Consider the following 16,794-nt stretch of genomic DNA (forward strand, 5'->3'; position numbering starts at 1 on the left):
ACCAACATCGCTCGCTACCCCTATATCTGCTCGCCTTATATTTCCCTACTTTCTTTATCGAAGAAGTCTGTCTGTTTGGCTTAGTATGGCTACTACTGTATACAACCTCCGGTCGGTGGTCGGTGGCTGCCGTGGTGATCTCCGCCATTCTCGCGTTCGTTTACCCTTCCTCTTTCGGTCCGATCTCCAACTGCCGTCTTGCTGACCGATAGCTTCCAGATTGACGGATCTTGTAGCAACGGCATCCCAAATTAGCTTCTATTCTTCAACCGGAAGCGAGATTCGGTGGGATGCGGCCCGCTCCGTGGGTGCCAGTCGCCAGGGAATGAAGTTGATCTTGAGTGGCATGGCGACTATGGTTGCCGCCGCGACTGTCATCGGCATTGCGTCGTGGCTTTCAGCTCAAGGAATTTGGAATGTGATGAGTCGGTGGCTGTGTGCCTTGTTGAATATCAGAGGAGATACGAAGACACCGTTGGAGCAACAGTCTGGGCCTTCGGATTTGAGAAGTTTATACTACAACAGATCACGCTTTTGGACGCTTATTGGATGTGGTGTGACTTTTGGACTATGGATCGTTCGACCGGCCATACCCTTCAATCATATGACTGGGGCTCTTCCCTTTGTCATGCTTGGCGAAGGCTCTCGTGCCCGTCGGATTAATGTCGACTCGTTTCCTCTGCCGGAATTGTTGGCTCCAGAGTTTCACGAGCCTGCCAATGGCCATTATAAAGGATGGGCGCCGGTCATGAGTGATGATGCTAATCGAGGTTATGGCAATAATAAACCTGCTTGGGCGCAGGGTCCCTTGCCTCTTGCGTTCGAGAGATGGATTGTCAATCCAGAAGCCAACATGACTGGAGTTACGGATAAATCTCGAACCCAGCTATCCCAGAGAGGCGATCGTGGCCATTCAAATAAGACGATGGGGCCACGAGAATACTTCTATAACCCCAGCCAGGATCCCATGCGGATTAGCAACCTCGATCTGGATCCGCTTGATCCTTTGCAGGAGGCCTTGAAGGATCATGCCATCCCGATCAACCACATTGTCTTTGTGTTTTTGGAAAGCGGCCGGAAAGACCTCTTCCCCCTCAAGACCGACTCTCATCTTTATGAACAAATCCGTGAGACCCATGACATCCACTCGGATGAAGATCTCGATGACTTGCATGACAAGCTGTCTTTGATTACTCCATTTGCAGAAATACTCACGGGAGAAGAATCCGGATTCGGTCAATCCAAGGGAGTAGATACGGAACGTGGAGGTATCAGCTTTAATGGAATCCTGTCTGGAAGCAGTCTCAGCGCCAAATCCCGTCTTGTCAACTACTGCGGTCTTGGTCCCCTACCTGTGGACTTTATGCATGAGAATGATATCATTCCATATCAACCGTGTCTAATGCACATCTTGGATCTATTCAACCAGCGCAAGAATGCCACATCTCGCTCTGGAAATTCCACCAATGACCCCCGTGAGCGGGAATGGCAAACACTCTACGCGCAGTCGGTTACTGGAGAGTTCCAGGACCAAACTGAACTCATGGACTTGCTTGGTTTCAACCAGTCCCTATACTCTGAGGATATCGATCCCACCACTGCGAAATACTACCACGAGGATATGGAGAAGATTAATTACTTCGGGTACGTCGTATTTCCGTGATCTTGCTACCTTGTCTGTACTAACGCTGTCCAGTTACGCCGAAACCGAAGTCAGTCCTTATATCAAAGACATGATCAACGAAACTCTGTCTCAAAACAAGAGGCTATTCCTGTCCCATTTCACTAGTACCACCCACCACCCCTGGGGAACACCTGAAGGATACCGCCGCGAAAAGTACTTCGGAGACAAGCACCATTCACAGCACGAAGCAATGGACGATTTCCTCAACGCAAACAGTTTCGTCGACGCCTGGCTAGAAGAACTAATGGGCATGCTCGCCGATGCCGGCATCGCAAACGAAACTCTGACTGTCTTCGTGGGAGACCAGTAAGTCAATACCTAGCCCCAACACCTCCTCTAACCCACAAAAACAATATTTAACACCCAAAACAGTGGCCAAGCCTTCCGAGAAGACAGCCCGGTAACAGGAACCTATCAAAACCCGCACATTTCGAACTTCCGCGTCCCACTCCTATTCCACCACCCCCTCCTACCACGCCTACACATCAACGTCAACGGCAGCGCAATGTCCATCCTACCCACAATCCTCGATCTCCTAATAACAACATCCTCCCTGAACGAATTGGACACGACAATCGCCCAAGACCTAATCAACGAATACGAAGGCCAGTCCCTAATCCGCCCCTACCGCACCTCCCACAACGGCCGCGAAGCATGGAACATGGGCGTCATCAATGCCGGCGGGACCATGCTTAGTGTCGGGTCGGCTGCTGTGCCGTGGCGGTTGAACTTGCCGCTGAACAACGACTTCGAGTATCGGTTCACGGATCTAGAGAAGGATCCGTTGGAGTTGCATCCTGCGACGGCTTGGTCTATGGGTGGTCTGACTGCGGAGGTTTATTCGAAGTTTGGGGCTGAGGCTGTGGATTGGGTTATTAAGGCTGAGAAGGTGGGGCTTTGGTGGGTTACTGAACGGAAGAAGTTGTGGAATTATGAGGATGAGGAGGAGGAGTGAGTGGTTCACTGCTGCTTGTGCATCTTGTTTTATTTTTTGGTGGATGTGTATTGTACGATAATAGGGTTGGGGTTATTTGACCTGCTGTATATATAGACACGAATACCATGACTGTTGCTCTATTATTTTATTCTTTGGTCTTTGAATACTTTGACGGTGTTGAATATGAATCCTGCGAGGAAATTGGGGAACAGGTTGAAAAGTGATGCCAAATTACGCCGAACACAATGTATGAACGGGTACGCTGGCTCTGGGTTTCGTCTAAATTAATTCAACACTTCATCACCATGGCCCCCGTTGCAGATTGATGAGCATATCTTAGTTCATCTCTGGGGTTTTGGATTTTCCAATATGGTTGCTTTCTAACAAAGAGAGAGAGGCTGGGAAAAGATACACTCGACTACCCCGAATATATATTTGTTACCCAATCTCAAATCTGAGCGACAGTTGGGACATGATTGGTTTTTTTACTACTGCCGGTCTTGCCCTTGACTAGCTACTGTATGTCCACAAAAATTGACTCAATAAGGTACTGTAAGTCAAAGCTCGGAGGTTGTGCCACAGACCGGGCAATCCAAGCCACCAAAACCACGCCACAAAGCTTGCCCTGGCGTCCGACCACAATACCTTGTCAAGAACAAAGAAAAGCAATCGCATTGTAACAAGCTATTTCTTCCACCTCCCAGGTCAAACCGTGGTGTAATCCCTCCCGAGTCCAGAGACGGACCATGTTGCAGGTACCCAACCCAAACCCCGGTACAGGATCTAGAACAAGAAAGGGGAACATCAAGAAAATCAAGATAAGCAGCACAGGAGAGATCCATAATATTCCCAAGACGGGATTAAATGTTGTGCCATTGGTTGACGGAAGCAGCTCCGTTGACCGAGGAATGTAACTGTATTGACTGGAATGTGACCTTGGACCCGGCCATGATGTCGGAGTGCCTCGTTATCTACTCCCGTTACCACTTATACGTGACTTTGATCAGGAAATGGGGTCATTGGTTGCATTTGGTCTTGTTGGTCTTGGTGGTGGGGTGATTCTAGGGGGGTTTGACAATTGGCAATCTGCCATGGTTGGGGGGTCATGGATCTTAACGGACCAAACCCTCTTCGAACTCGTCTAACTCAACAGACTTAGCATCTCAAGTGTGAACGGCAGGTGATACTCAGACCATAGATCGAACCTAAGCTCTAGATACCCCTGATCTAGTGGACCCCGGAATAGTTCAAGTAGATCTCCATGTGGGATCCAAGACCCACCTGTCCAGGTACTACACATGCACCGGGAATAGACACAGATCAGTTAGAACCTTGGAAAGTTGAGAGGACTATCCAAGGATCAGATTATTCTGAAAGGCAATGTAACCGTTGAGCTCTGGTTTGGGGGCTCAGCTGTCCTATATTATCGAGACAATTCCTCTATTAGACTTAAATCCTTGAACACTTGATGAATTCATCCCATTGAGAGCTAACTCTTCCAAATCTCCCAGAATTGGCTCCAAGTTCACCTATACCTATCGTTACAATGCGTTTCATTACGACCAGCCTGTTCATGGTGCTGGCATCAACCGCCCTCGTCGCAGCGCAGAGCGCCACAATCACATCTCCAAGCGGCAATGAGCAATGCACCGCTGTGCCGTAAGTATCGAATAGCCTAATAAATCCCAAAGGTGAACTATGCACTGACAAAACCAAGGATTGTCCAGAAATGCATCTCAATAATGCAAAAGGGCCTTGACAAATGCACCAAAGATGACTGGGATTGCAAATGTTCAGGCGCAGCCAACATCTTCGGGTAAGAACACCAAACACAACCAGCATATTCCATTCCACCGCTCTCCTAGAAAACAAAAGACTAACATACCGAAAAGCTGCTACGCAGACTGCGTCGGCGAAGACCGCGTCTCCGCCGAACTCCTCAGCGAACACGATTGTCGCACAGCGAACGCATACGACAAGGGCCGCACCACCGTAAATGATGTATGGACGACACCCAGTCCGGATGCGGTCGAGGCTACGCCTACAGAAGCCTCTACGACCGCCCAGTCTACGAGCACCAGTGAGCCGACAAAGACCTTGAGTGAAGAGAAGGCGGCGACATCCAAGGGTGCTGCAGCCGGTAAGCCGGTTGGAACTTGGTTGGCTCTTGTTGGATTTGGACTTGGGGTTGCTTTTTGAGGGTTGCGGGCTTTCCTGGTTTGATCCCAGATATACCATGCATTATGGAAGTATAGCGTTAGATGTGATGTGGATAATTTGGATTTGGGTAGATTCTTCTTTTTTGTTTCCTGGGTTGTTGATTTTATCTCTTAAATTTGGAGCTGCTTCAATTTAACTGTCATATAGACTCAATTACATGGTTATTCTGTGTTTCAGTGAACTTCATACTGGAGATAGACCTGCACGTCACCTGATATTCAACCAGTGACACGGGTCACGTGATGAGATACTCTGCATGCCCACATTCCAAGGTGTTTGGTGTTTGTTGCTAAGGGAGTATCAAGAGAGACATTAGTTATAACTTATTGTCTTCTATTGAGAAGCATAGTATAACGGCCAAGGAGGCGACCGTTGAAGGGTCCACGAAACGGAGGGTCTTCCCAGAAATTAACCTCTGAAACAAATTCCACAGTGATCGGCTGCACGCTGACGAGGCCTCTGACAGAAGGGTCCACACCAGATTAACATGAAGCCAGAGAACTCCGTCTCAACCCCTTCCAGACGTCATTGCGCCCAATGAGAACTGGCGTTTGACCGTGTGATGCCCGTCATTGGCCCCTCGGCCGCCAGAGCCCTGAATGCTCAGATCCGCAAGCCTCTTGCCCATCTAGGCCTCTGGGCTTCCTTGTCTCCCTTCTTCCCTGATGCTGAACCTTGTCTCTCATTTAAAAAAACATGCTGCACTTCAGCGTCTTACTGGTATGGCTATGCCAGACTGTGCTGGCACAGTACTCCAGTGATGACCTCTTCTCTTTCGTTACGGTTTGTGGTCGCGAATCCCACTGTTTGACTCCCCGCTGACACCGTGTTCAACTTCAGCTCCCCGACGTAAGGGCAGTGAAATTCAACATCCATTACCACAATCGCGAGCGCGTCAGTCCTGGGTACTGGTTTGTTTCGCCATACCTACATATCGACCCCGACCCACCGACCAGCTTGTACGAACAATACCAGATCGGTCCACACATCTACGATGACGAAGGAGTGCGTTTCTTTTTACCATTCGCGCCGCAGATTGACGTACTAATTATATTATCCTACAGCGCCTCGTCTGGACAGGCTCGCAACAGTTTGACAATCGCAATGTCTTCGATTTCAAGGTCACAAACAGTCTTGGCTCCGACCCACACCTCTCCATGGTGTTGCAACACTCGTGGGATGGAGGAGAGGACTCTGGGTTTGGAATTGTTTTGAAGAACGACTATGAGCAGGACCGGAAGCTTCCTCTGCGACGCGACCTGGGAATTTTCGACATCCACGAGTTCAACATTCGCCCCGATGGCAAGACCGCACTGGTCTCCATCTACCTCTCCCACGAAATCACCCTCGAGGAGTACGGCCGCCCCGGTGAGCCTACCTGGCTCGAGAGCGGTGGATTTGCGGAGCTCGACATGAACACGGCAGAGGTGATCCAGTGGTGGGATTCTTTCAATCGGATTCCTCTCTTGGAGAGTGTGCATTACAGCCCGACCGCCCCAGCGGAAGCACACCCCGGTTGGGACTATGTGCACATCAACTCGGTTGATAAGAACGAGGCGGGTGATTACTTGATCTCGGCGCGATTCACCAACACCATATATATGATATCTGGCATCAATGGAGACATTATGTGGCGACTGGGTGGAGCGCATACTAATTTCCAGCAAGACTTTGTCTTCTCCAAGCAGCATGACGCGAAATTTGTGGAGTCAAATGGGACACACCATATCATTTCCTTCTTGAACAACGCCTCCGATGAGGAATTCAACGAGGAGAACATGTCCGCGTCTATGTTTGTGGAATTGGACACCGGCGCGAACCCAATGACCGCACGTGTGATTCGACGCTACAACCGCCCCGATCAGGAACTCTCTCGACTGCGTGGAAACACTCAATTGCTCCCGAATGGCAACGTCTTCACCTGCTGGAGCAAGGGAGGCTACATCTCGGAGCACGCTGACGACGGAGAGCTCCTATTCACAGCCAACTTCACTTCTTCCCGCTACTCGAGCTACCGAGGATACAAGTTTGAATTCACTGGTCGCCCCAACACCCCGCCAGATATGGTGGCCGCGGTGTCTGGCACCGACGAGACCAACATGGTAACCTCGTTCTGGGTCAGCTGGAATGGAGCTACAGATGTCGCGACATGGGAATTCTATGCACAAGCATCAGAATTCCACGTCCCCGTGCTTATCGGATCCACTCCCAAAGTCGACTTTGAGACCATGTTCGTCGCCGCAGGGTACCTCGACTGGGTCTCGGCCGTGGCTGTCGATGTCAACGGCACGGTCCTCGGGAAGTCTGAGGTCCATCGCACCAAGTACCCGAGCTGGAACTCCGTCGGATACAAGGGAAAATCAAGTCCACCCCGCCCCAACGATCCCTCAATCCTCTACCAAGCAAGCGACAAGATCGGCGGCGACAATGCCATGGACGAGGCAGGCCGTACATCCTCCGATGCCATGGACACCCAAACCCAAAAGACCATCCAAGTCCTCAACCACTCTTACGAGGCCATCCGCAACATCGGTGGTCTGTTTGCGTTTATTCTGCTTCTTTGCTTGTTCTGCGGGGTTCTGGCTAGCTACCTGGTCATTCGTGGCTGGCGGGTCCGACTTTACCAGCGTCTCAAGATGGAAGATGGATACGCCGAGGAGCAAGCGCATTTGCGGTCTATCCATCATGAAGATTGATCTCTTCTCACCCATGGCATGTTTGCATTATTTGCGGGAGTTTTGTATATTGTATTTATATCATATTGCCTCATTTTGGGGATGGGGGGGGCTATCTGCCCACTGTGTATATAGGACTGGGAACTGGCTCATGATTGCCGTGTTAATTTCGTTGTATTTGGATCAACATAGCGGTCTCCGTATCTCGGGTATAAAATAAATCGCTCGGGAAAGATCACCCCTGTGAGGCTCCCCGCACTAGCAGGGGTTGGCCAAGTCTAAATTCACCCACTCCACATGCTTGTATACTTCCAACACATGTGGCCATCCGGGCAGTGCTGGGTCAATTGTGACACAAGGCGAATAAGGAGTCATAAAATAGCTCATGATTAGCCTGTCAAATGGAATTCACTTGGAATCCAGGTCGGCCGGTGTCTATTTTGGTCGTTCCAGAACCTCCGGCGTACTAAGGTGGCCCACAAACAGATCTGGAATATCTCCGAATCGTTGACAGGCGTGAAAAAAAGCATCCCCGCACGACAGGTCTACGGTCGTTTACCCCAAAAGAGATTCCCCTCGTGTCTGGCCCACAGTTGTTACTTGATAAGAATTCAAGCAATCGGGTTTCGGGAATAAATGTGGCAATATTCCCGAGAAAATTATTCCCGAAGATTCTTTATATTTGGTCACTCTGACTCAGTGGCGATTTCTGTGATTCCAAGCTGGAAACTTATATTCCAATTATCAATTGTGGTGTTTTTTGTTCATTTAACGCTCAGTTGACTCTCAGTTGAATCTCATTTGATACCCACCATGCCCTCAACCAGCCTATGCCAAGACGAGGCATGCCCTCCATACAGCCTGATGGATGACTACAGCGAAGGAGCACACCCACAAATCCTAGAAGCTCTTCTACGAACAAACTCTACACAACAAGCCACCTACGGTACAGATGAATACAGCCACAATGCTAGACAATTGATCCGAAACAAGATCGGCTGTGCCGAAGACGAAGCCGATATCTTCTTTGTTCCCAGTGGCACATCCGCAAACCTCATTTCAATCGCCAGCTGCTTAAGGCCCTACGAGGCTGTGATCACCCTTGAGTCGGGACACATTGCATGCAAAGAGGCCGGTGCAATTGAGGCAACTGGACACAAATTGATCCTCGTTCCGGCCGTGGATGGCAAGATGACACCCACGAACCTCCAGAAAGCTATTCAACAAAATCAATTCTTCCCTCACATGGCCAAGCCTCGTCTTCTTTATATCTCCAATGCTTCCGAGACCGGAACTGTTTACACGAAACGCGAGCTGAGCAACTTGTCTGCTATTTGCAAGCAGTCGAATCTCCTGCTTCTCATGGACGGAGCTCGAATCGGAACTGCACTGTGCTCTGTTAAGAATGACTTGACCATGCGGGATATCTTCGAGATGACGGATATCTTCTGGATCGGCGGAACTAAAGCTGGTGCGCTGATGGGAGAGGCAATCGTCGTCAAGCAACATCTGGCGGAGGGCTTTGTCTTCCACCTCAAGCAGCATGGTGCCTTGCTGGCCAAGGGACGCATTTTGGGAGTTCAGTTCATGGAGCTATTCAAGTCAGATTTGTTCTTCACTTTGGCTTCTCATGCCAACGAGATGGCGCAGAAGATTTCTATTAATCTCGAGAATCTGGGATATAAGCTTGCTGCGGATACGGAGACAAATCAGGTGTTTGTTATCCTGCCCCAGGAACTAGTTCGGAGACTGCAGGACAGATTCCGCTTTTATGTCTGGGAGCAGCTTGATGATGGCAATGCGGTCGTTCGTCTCGTGACCTCTTGGGCGACGGATGAGCTGCAGATTGATAAGTTCAATGCGTGGGTGCAGCAGTGGACTGTGGCTACCAAATCATTAGAATAGACGCATTAATATATAATATAAGACGAAGTTAAGATCATCTCGAATTCTCAATGTCAAAGTTTATAGATGGGACCGATCACCTGATCGCCCTAGCCAGATTCGGATGTTGCGATATGTCCCGACGCTCAACCTTCACTTCCTCGCGCGTTTTCCTGCTCCGTCGTTCGTCAGAATTAGACAAAATGATTCATAATGGTTCAATTGCGCTCCTACATTGATCCGGCGTGCTTGGCTTCCTGATATACCCGATACATGGCCGACCTTTCTTCACCTACCCCAGACCACCCCACTCGAGTATAGACTCTATGAGGCTATCAATATCATGTGATGCTTGTCGGTGAGTACGACCAGCAAATCTAAACACAGGTAGTGTTCTGATCAATAGCTAGTCAAGCAAAGGTCAAATGCGTACATGAAGGACAGCCGCCCTGTCAACGCTGTCAAAAGACCAAAACCGAAGGATGCAGTCTATCGGATCCGCGTGTTGGAAGACAGAGCACAAGAAAAAGCACAGTCTCATCAAGAAGCCCAAGAAAGCGCAAGGCCTCATCGACTCTATCGCCAGTTCTTCGGAATGCAGATCGGGTCACCCCTCAGAATGTCACAGCTCCAGATGCTGATAACCCAATCTCGGCATTGTCACCGGCGATCGTAATCAGCGCAGTAGAAACCTACAGAAAGAAGTTTCCCATCACCAATTTTCTGCATTACCCGTCTTTGATATCCGACATATCCGCCAACGTCCACTCAGTAGATCCCGTTTTTGTTGCCTCGGTGCTTTCATTGTGCGTCCGATTTATGAGTAGCGATGAGCTCAAAGAAGAAGATGTTTACGCAAATTATGCACGCAAGCATCTGGCGCAGCGGGTTCTTGAAGCCCCATCGCTTTATCTTGCCCAGTCCCTGGTGATGATTTCATTCTACGAATGGGGCACTGGCCGACCATATCAAGCCTGGATGTATAGCGGTATGTTGAGAAATGCTGGTGATAGATACTGTATTGAGTGTTCGCTGACAAGTAGCAGGAATGGCGACCTACATGATTCAATCACTTCTCAAGATGGCGGATGATAGCATGGAACACAACCCGCAGGAATTCCATGCGTCCCAAACACAATATGAGCAGCTCGTCCGGACGTATTGGTGCTGTTTTGCCCAAGATTGCGAGTTGAGTTCCGGGGCGCGGCAACACTTCGCTCTTTCGTTCTCCCAGATCTCTGTACCTCTCCCAATTAGCGATCGGGACTTTACGTTCAATCATACACCAGCTAGTAGGCTCATGCCCGCTGATATGAACAAGGGGTGTGCACCGGCGAGAGACTTGACAATTGAACACGGTCTCACCATTGTGACGAGAGGATTCGATATCTTTGTTCGGATTTTGAGATTTGCGAATGAACATCGACGCGCGCTTGCGTCGATGTCAGATGATTCCGCGACCTCGCCATTGCTTTTGACTTGGCAGGGATTGAAAGAGGAATTGGATGAGTGGAGGTTTCTCCAGGATAGGACCGTTCGATATCCTGATACCAGTGTGCAATCGCACGTGGCTCTCGGGTATGGAGAGTTGTTCGCATATATCAATTTGGTGTATTGCATGAGGTATGCGCATCCTCTTTGGTATCAAGAACTCGATACTAATTCGTCCAAAGCATATTATTCCTCCACCGCGATCGCTTCTTATCGAATCTCAAACCGCATGCCGACGTCTTCCACGACACAAATGATGAGATCCAAGGTGAACCAGATACAATAGAACAACTTTTCGAAGCAGCGCAACAGATTGGCGGAATCCTTTCTGCACTGGACGCCTCAGGCGCACCGGTTATATCACCGTATTCAGGCTTCAGCGTCTTCGTCGCCGCCCATATCAACATGTACGGAACAATCGCCCCACAACGATATCCCGGTGGACCAGAAAGAGCAGAACAAGAGAAGAGCAGGAATCTCTTCTATCTTGAAAGACTAAGTAAAATCTGGCCGGTTGGTCGCAGCTGGGTAAGGCCACCACCACCACCAAAAACCACCCAAACTAATAACAATAACGAAACAGTGGCGAACAGTCCAAGAAGCGAACCGCTTCTACGAAACCGTAAAAAGCAACCAAACAACCACCACAACAACCCAAGACTCGGGAATGCACAGTCCACGTCGCTTCGCGCTAGCAGGAACACTAGACGAATACGGCGATATCAGATCGCGCCCGAATACAAGTAAAGAAACACACACCCACGCACACCGGACTCGAGCAGCGACTGCCGATTCAGGTGACACGCATAGCTCGCATGCCGCTGGGCGGGCCTCTGCGTCACCTGCTCTACCGGGTGATGCTTCTAATTCAAATCTGGATAGTGCTTCGATTGGTGGGCACCATGATCTTGAAACTGACATGTTTCAGTGGCCGTTCATCGATGCTTCTTGGTCGACTGGGTTTGATGCCGGGCTCGATGGGCTTTGGTATAATTCTGGACTTTTTGATCCGAATCCTTCGATGAGATGATACGAGGCTCAGGTTAATGCTTGGTAATGGTCGTTCATCTGTTCCCGGTGCTATCAAGTATTAGACTCTGCAATGCCATCTAACTGGGTGTCCCATTTCATGCATTATTGGGATCATATTTGGGCCCTTATTTTCCATCTCTTTTTGCTATTTTCTGGTACTGTTGCAATCAGCGAGTTGTTTCTGCTTGTAGAGCTCTAGGTGACTGGGATGAGGCCATTGTCAAGTAACAAGTTGCTTGTCTTTTGGCTAGCTAAGCTAGCCAGTCAGAATCCAACGCCCGTGCATTCAATGGATCAAGTAATTACTAGCACGCCAGACTATGAGGAGAAATAATGTGTCATGCCATTAACCGGATTTGAATATTGTTCAATCAACTGTCGGATCTAGACACAGATGAAGCGCTGTTATCGTGATGAAGCGACTACTCACATCTGATTGGCTCCTTGATCCCTCCAGAGCCGAACCAATATCATCCCGTCATTGGCCGATCAGGAAGGAAGTTAAGCTTATCCTTGCAGAAATCAAGAACCCGTGGAACTTTCCACCTTCCTTCTCTGCGAGGCCGTTTTAAGCCCAAAGCCAATAAATTAAGCAATCTCGAGAACAAAAGTCCGAACCTCAACCTCGGAACAGATCGAGTCGCTATGTCACACCCATGACGTCTACAACTAAACCCAAACTCTGATCTAAGACGAATAACTCGGACAAGAAAGCCAAGAAATGGACCTGATTAATCTAAAATTCATTATAGATATACAAAGAAATAGGGTATATACAACCACAAACAATGGCAAAGAAACCAAGGGGGCTAGGGAGAGCCCCCGACTCATGTAAAATACAATACACAACACATCAAAGTCGTGGTCATGAAGTCTCAATAGTCTGCGAGACAGCGACCGTTTTCCGAATTCCATCTTCAGGGTTATAAGAAGACTCGCTGGCCTCGGGCGCGCCCGCAAAGGAAATAAGATGGCTTTGGTCACCGAAAGCAGTGGCCTTATCCCATTCCGAGGCAGCCTTGGACGGGGCGGATTTGCGTTCACTTAGCGCCATGTTCGAGCTATGCTGGTAGTATTTGTCGGAGACGGTCTTTTTGTAATGGGCGAGGAGGACGTTGAGGATCGGGAGACAGGCGCAGATCAGACCGACGCCTCCTTCGGCGTTTCTGCCAGGGATTAGTTTGCTGCATGGGAATGGAATGTGGAATGCAATGAGGGTTACATACCCGGACAAGATCACTCGGACAAACATTAGACTCATATCGGTCGAATTTCCATCCTTCAGAACAAGGACGAGACGGTATAGACTGAATCCCGTGGCGAGACCACCGGCACCGAGGAGACCCATCACGCGCAGCTTGCGGTTGCGCGACATTTGAAGCGACCAGGTGAGCGGCAGGGGGAGAATGAGAATGATGATATCGCTCACGACGGAGATGACTGAGTCGGCGATGAGAGCGGCGGTTTGGTCGAGACAGGAGCCGCCTTCCACGTTGCCCAGCCAGTACATTGGGATGGGGCTACACATGCGGATTTTGATGATGAGGGCGACGATGTAGTAGCAGCAAAGGCAGGCGAGGAAGATGTAGATGAACCAGACTTTGCCGCGGTAAGGAGCGAAGATGCGGGTGAGGATTGAGAGAAGGGCGATTTTAACGAAGAGGGCCATTGGGCAGTATAGAATGGTTGCGATGTAGCAGAACTTTTTGAATTGGATTTGGGTGGCGCTGTCGAGTTCGTCGAAATGATAGCCGCCGCCATGCTGGCCGACTGGGGGTTGGTTGGTTAACGAGGTTCTTGGATGAATGGAATGGATGCTGGCACTTACTGACGATACTGATTGCACAGTATCCCATAAACAATAACTAGAAGAGGTTAGTCTTTTTCCCCCGGATGATGTCGGACTTCCAGAGTCGCTGGAACATACCCATGCTACGGTGCAGCCATCTAGACAACGAGGTTAGAAGGGAGATTGACTAGAGTCGGGTTCAGCAAGATGAGGAACATACAATCTTCGACGCCCAAGGATTGCTTAAATCGCAACCGAGTGTAAAAGCGCAAGGCGACAAAAAGAGTGACGATCGGAATACAGAGACATTGTGTGACGAGGTTGATTGTGTTGAGGATGTCCTTAGGGTGATCCGACATGGTGGGCTAGAGAACAAAGAGAACCATCACCCCCGGGAGGTGATGAGATCAAGAACAAAAGAATCGGGGTTGTGCAGACCATGCGACTTGGATGAAAAGGGCAGCTGAAGCCCCGAGGGCGATCCTCAGCGGAGACTCCAAGGCTATCGATCCGTGGCGTTACGCTCCAGACAGCCCTAATTGGTCGGGGAACAGACGTTGTTCCACCACGGAATAGAAGACTTTGCCGTGTCTGCCCCATTCGATCGAATAGTTCTTGGTGAAATCTAGTCCAGTTCTCCACTACAATTAACGACAGGAGGCCCGAGCCATTGGCTAGTATTGATCCATGACAAAAAATGTGCCATCGATCATCAGTCCGTTGTTTGACCATTTGTCAAGTGAGGAATAGTCAAACCCTATGTTGCTACGTTTTCCCCCCCTCTCCATAACCGAGCTGTCAGTTTTGACACTTTTCCTATGAACTGTCCCCCGTGTTCTATAGTTCCCACTTTCATATTCCCTATTCCCTGTGTGCCCTGTGAGCCCTGTTCCCTGTTCCCTGTTCCCTGCAGCGGTTCTTCCGTTTTCCGTTCTCCGTAATTTAAAATGACTATTCACCAACTCAGTGGTCATGACTCCGGTCTATTCCGCCCCTTGACTATCTCCAATGGCAAAATCACCCTGCAGCATCGTGTGGTTCATGCGCCTTTGACCCGCAACCGTGGCGAGCCTTTCCACCCCTCCACTCCAGAGAATCCTAATCGAATCTGGATTCCCGGGGACCTGATGGTGGAGTATTACTCCCAGCGGGCAACTGAAGGTGGCTTGATGATTTCCGAGGGCATCCCACCATCACTAGAGGTACGTGTATCAAGCCAAGCTGTCAACCCTAAATCAGCCCCCAAAAGAGCCAAAAAGAGCCAAATCCACGCCCTTCCCGTCTAGTTGATTTGTTCCTTTTTTTTGTGATTCCGCACTGTTCGCGTCTCCATATCTCAAACTTTAACACTTAACTTTTTTTTTCCTCAGAGCAATGGCATGCCCGGAGTTCCGGGCCTCTTCATCCCCGAACAGGCCGCCGGCTGGAAACGCGTGGTTGACGCCGTGCACAGCAAGGGGGGAATAATCTTCTGCCAGCTCTGGCACGCAGGCCGAGCGACCATTCCCCAGATGACGGGGTCACCCGCAGTGTGTCCATCGGCCAGTGTATGGGATTCCCCGTCGGAGTGTTATTCGCACCCGCCTGAGGGCTCCACCTCGCCCGTGCTGTACGCGGAACATCCACCAGTCGCCCTGACGGTGGACCACATCCAGTCGACCGTGGCCGATTATTGTGCAGCGGCCAAGACAGCCATGGAAATTGGCTTCGATGGTGTGGAAATCCATTCTGGTAATGGGTATTTGCCGGAGCAATTCCTCAGCTCCAACATCAATAAGCGAGTGGATAGCTATGGTGGTTCGCCCGAAAAGAGGTGCCAGTTTGTGTTGGAGCTGATGAGTGCTGTGGCTGGGACGATTGGCGAGGAGAATCTGTCCATTCGTCTGTCGCCCTTTGGTCTGTTCAATCAGGCGCGTGGCGAGCAGCGCTTGGAGACTTGGTCGTATCTCTGTGAGGGCTTGAAAAAGTCTCTGCCGAAGCTTTCATATGTGAGCTTTATTGAACCGGTATTTCCTGTCTCCCCTCGGTTACATGTTTGAATCCCTACTGACCCAGTCAGCGCTACGAACAAATCTTCGACGTCGAAGCAAAGGACAAGTTCCTTGAGAGCTGGGGTCTATCAGACGTCACCCTCGATCGCTTCCGCAAGATCTTCGGCTCCACCCCCTTCTTCTCCGGGGGTGGCTGGAACGAAGAGAATTCTTGGGGAGTCGTCGAGTCTGGCAAATATGATGGTATGATCTACGGCCGGTACTACATCAGCAACCCGGACTTTGTCCGCCGGTTGAAGAAAAAGCTGCCCCTGACTCCCTACGACCGGACTCGCTTCTATGGTCCGTTCGAGGATAATGCTTTCCACTATATTGATTACCCGACTTTCGAGCAGCAGAAATAGGGCAGTAGATTATAGACATAGACAGAGATAGAGATATACTCGTACATAGTCTGGTGTTCTCGTATTCGCGAATGTGCTCGGATACTGGTCTCCACGTCGACACGTTCCATGAATCACACAAATTAACTGAAATGACTAGCGATGATGTTAGATCCCTTTGTCCAATCAATTCAATAGCTTATACATCTATTAGCATCTATCACCCACGACTCTGCTGCTTCCCTCAACTATCGCCCCTAGACTGCCGGTGGAGCTTGCAAGCAAGGGGGCCAAAAGGTCTCGAACTCCGAACTAGTTTCTGGCCCCCAAGATCATTGCTTCCCACAATACCGGGCCCTAAACTACATTTTCAGTGTGGAATGGAGATCCCACGAGCGAGGCTGATCACCCGGGTGCCCCTGACACGACACTCTATTGATTGACTTTTTGGGAGGCGCGTGTCCTTTTTACTTTGACCTTCGGGATATTGAGATCGACCTGCAGGCTGTGCTAGCCAAGTGCGGGTATTTCGGACATACACGCGTTTCAATTGATGTGATGCCCGCTGTTTTGCGGACATTCGGTGGCAATGTCTGCGCAAAGAGGAGATCACAGGACTATGATGGGTCCCAGATGGACGATGGATCCTATCGACATGCTGATTATTGAGACTGACTGGAAGATATATTCGGCATAGAAGTGAGGCAA

The 16,794-nt window shown here is 49.8% G+C and overlaps 7 protein-coding genes across 7 annotated transcripts; 6 read left to right on the forward strand and 1 right to left on the reverse strand.

Annotated features, from left to right (window-relative positions):
* Positions 1 to 85: 85 nt before the first annotated feature.
* On the forward strand, positions 86 to 2,639 carry N7511_005656 (uncharacterized protein; the record flags this gene model as incomplete). Its single annotated transcript, XM_057128033.1, has 4 exons — positions 86 to 177; positions 220 to 1,644; positions 1,697 to 1,990; positions 2,057 to 2,639. The coding sequence occupies 4 exons, from the start codon at positions 86 to 88 to the stop codon at positions 2,637 to 2,639; spliced, it is 2,394 nt and encodes a 797-aa protein (XP_056984550.1).
* A 1,528-nt stretch (positions 2,640 to 4,167) lies between these two features.
* N7511_005657 (GPI anchored serine-threonine rich protein) lies at positions 4,168 to 4,820 on the forward strand (the record flags this gene model as incomplete). The annotated part of the gene is made up of 3 exons (XM_057128034.1): positions 4,168 to 4,280; positions 4,339 to 4,437; positions 4,514 to 4,820. The coding sequence occupies 3 exons, from the start codon at positions 4,168 to 4,170 to the stop codon at positions 4,818 to 4,820; spliced, it is 519 nt and encodes a 172-aa protein (XP_056984551.1).
* A 717-nt stretch (positions 4,821 to 5,537) lies between these two features.
* Positions 5,538 to 7,537, forward strand: N7511_005658 (uncharacterized protein; the record flags this gene model as incomplete). Its single annotated transcript, XM_057128035.1, has 3 exons — positions 5,538 to 5,624; positions 5,682 to 5,846; positions 5,906 to 7,537. 3 exons carry the CDS (start codon positions 5,538 to 5,540, stop codon positions 7,535 to 7,537), a joined length of 1,884 nt encoding a protein of 627 aa, XP_056984552.1.
* Positions 7,538 to 8,329: 792 nt separating this feature from the next.
* On the forward strand, positions 8,330 to 9,421 carry N7511_005659 (threonine aldolase family protein; the record flags this gene model as incomplete). The annotated part of the gene is made up of 1 exon (XM_057128036.1): positions 8,330 to 9,421. One exon carries the CDS (start codon positions 8,330 to 8,332, stop codon positions 9,419 to 9,421), a length of 1,092 nt encoding a protein of 363 aa, XP_056984553.1.
* A 305-nt stretch (positions 9,422 to 9,726) lies between these two features.
* N7511_005660 (transcription factor domain-containing protein) lies at positions 9,727 to 11,921 on the forward strand (the record flags this gene model as incomplete). The annotated part of the gene is made up of 5 exons (XM_057128037.1): positions 9,727 to 9,758; positions 9,811 to 10,388; positions 10,447 to 11,023; positions 11,074 to 11,419; positions 11,475 to 11,921. The coding sequence occupies 5 exons, from the start codon at positions 9,727 to 9,729 to the stop codon at positions 11,919 to 11,921; spliced, it is 1,980 nt and encodes a 659-aa protein (XP_056984554.1).
* Positions 11,922 to 12,788: 867 nt separating this feature from the next.
* Positions 12,789 to 14,071, reverse strand: N7511_005661 (uncharacterized protein; the record flags this gene model as incomplete). Its single annotated transcript, XM_057128038.1, has 5 exons — positions 12,789 to 13,089; positions 13,150 to 13,693; positions 13,752 to 13,788; positions 13,851 to 13,870; positions 13,933 to 14,071. The coding sequence occupies 5 exons, from the start codon at positions 14,069 to 14,071 to the stop codon at positions 12,789 to 12,791; spliced, it is 1,041 nt and encodes a 346-aa protein (XP_056984555.1).
* A 588-nt stretch (positions 14,072 to 14,659) lies between these two features.
* On the forward strand, positions 14,660 to 16,107 carry N7511_005662 (alkene reductase; the record flags this gene model as incomplete). Its single annotated transcript, XM_057128039.1, has 3 exons — positions 14,660 to 14,914; positions 15,083 to 15,718; positions 15,772 to 16,107. 3 exons carry the CDS (start codon positions 14,660 to 14,662, stop codon positions 16,105 to 16,107), a joined length of 1,227 nt encoding a protein of 408 aa, XP_056984556.1.
* Positions 16,108 to 16,794: the final 687 nt, after the last annotated feature.

This window comes from Penicillium nucicola (assembly GCF_028828085.1).
Source record: "Penicillium nucicola strain IBT 29836 chromosome Unknown utg000005l, whole genome shotgun sequence".
Taxonomy (NCBI): domain Eukaryota; kingdom Fungi; phylum Ascomycota; class Eurotiomycetes; order Eurotiales; family Aspergillaceae; genus Penicillium; species Penicillium nucicola.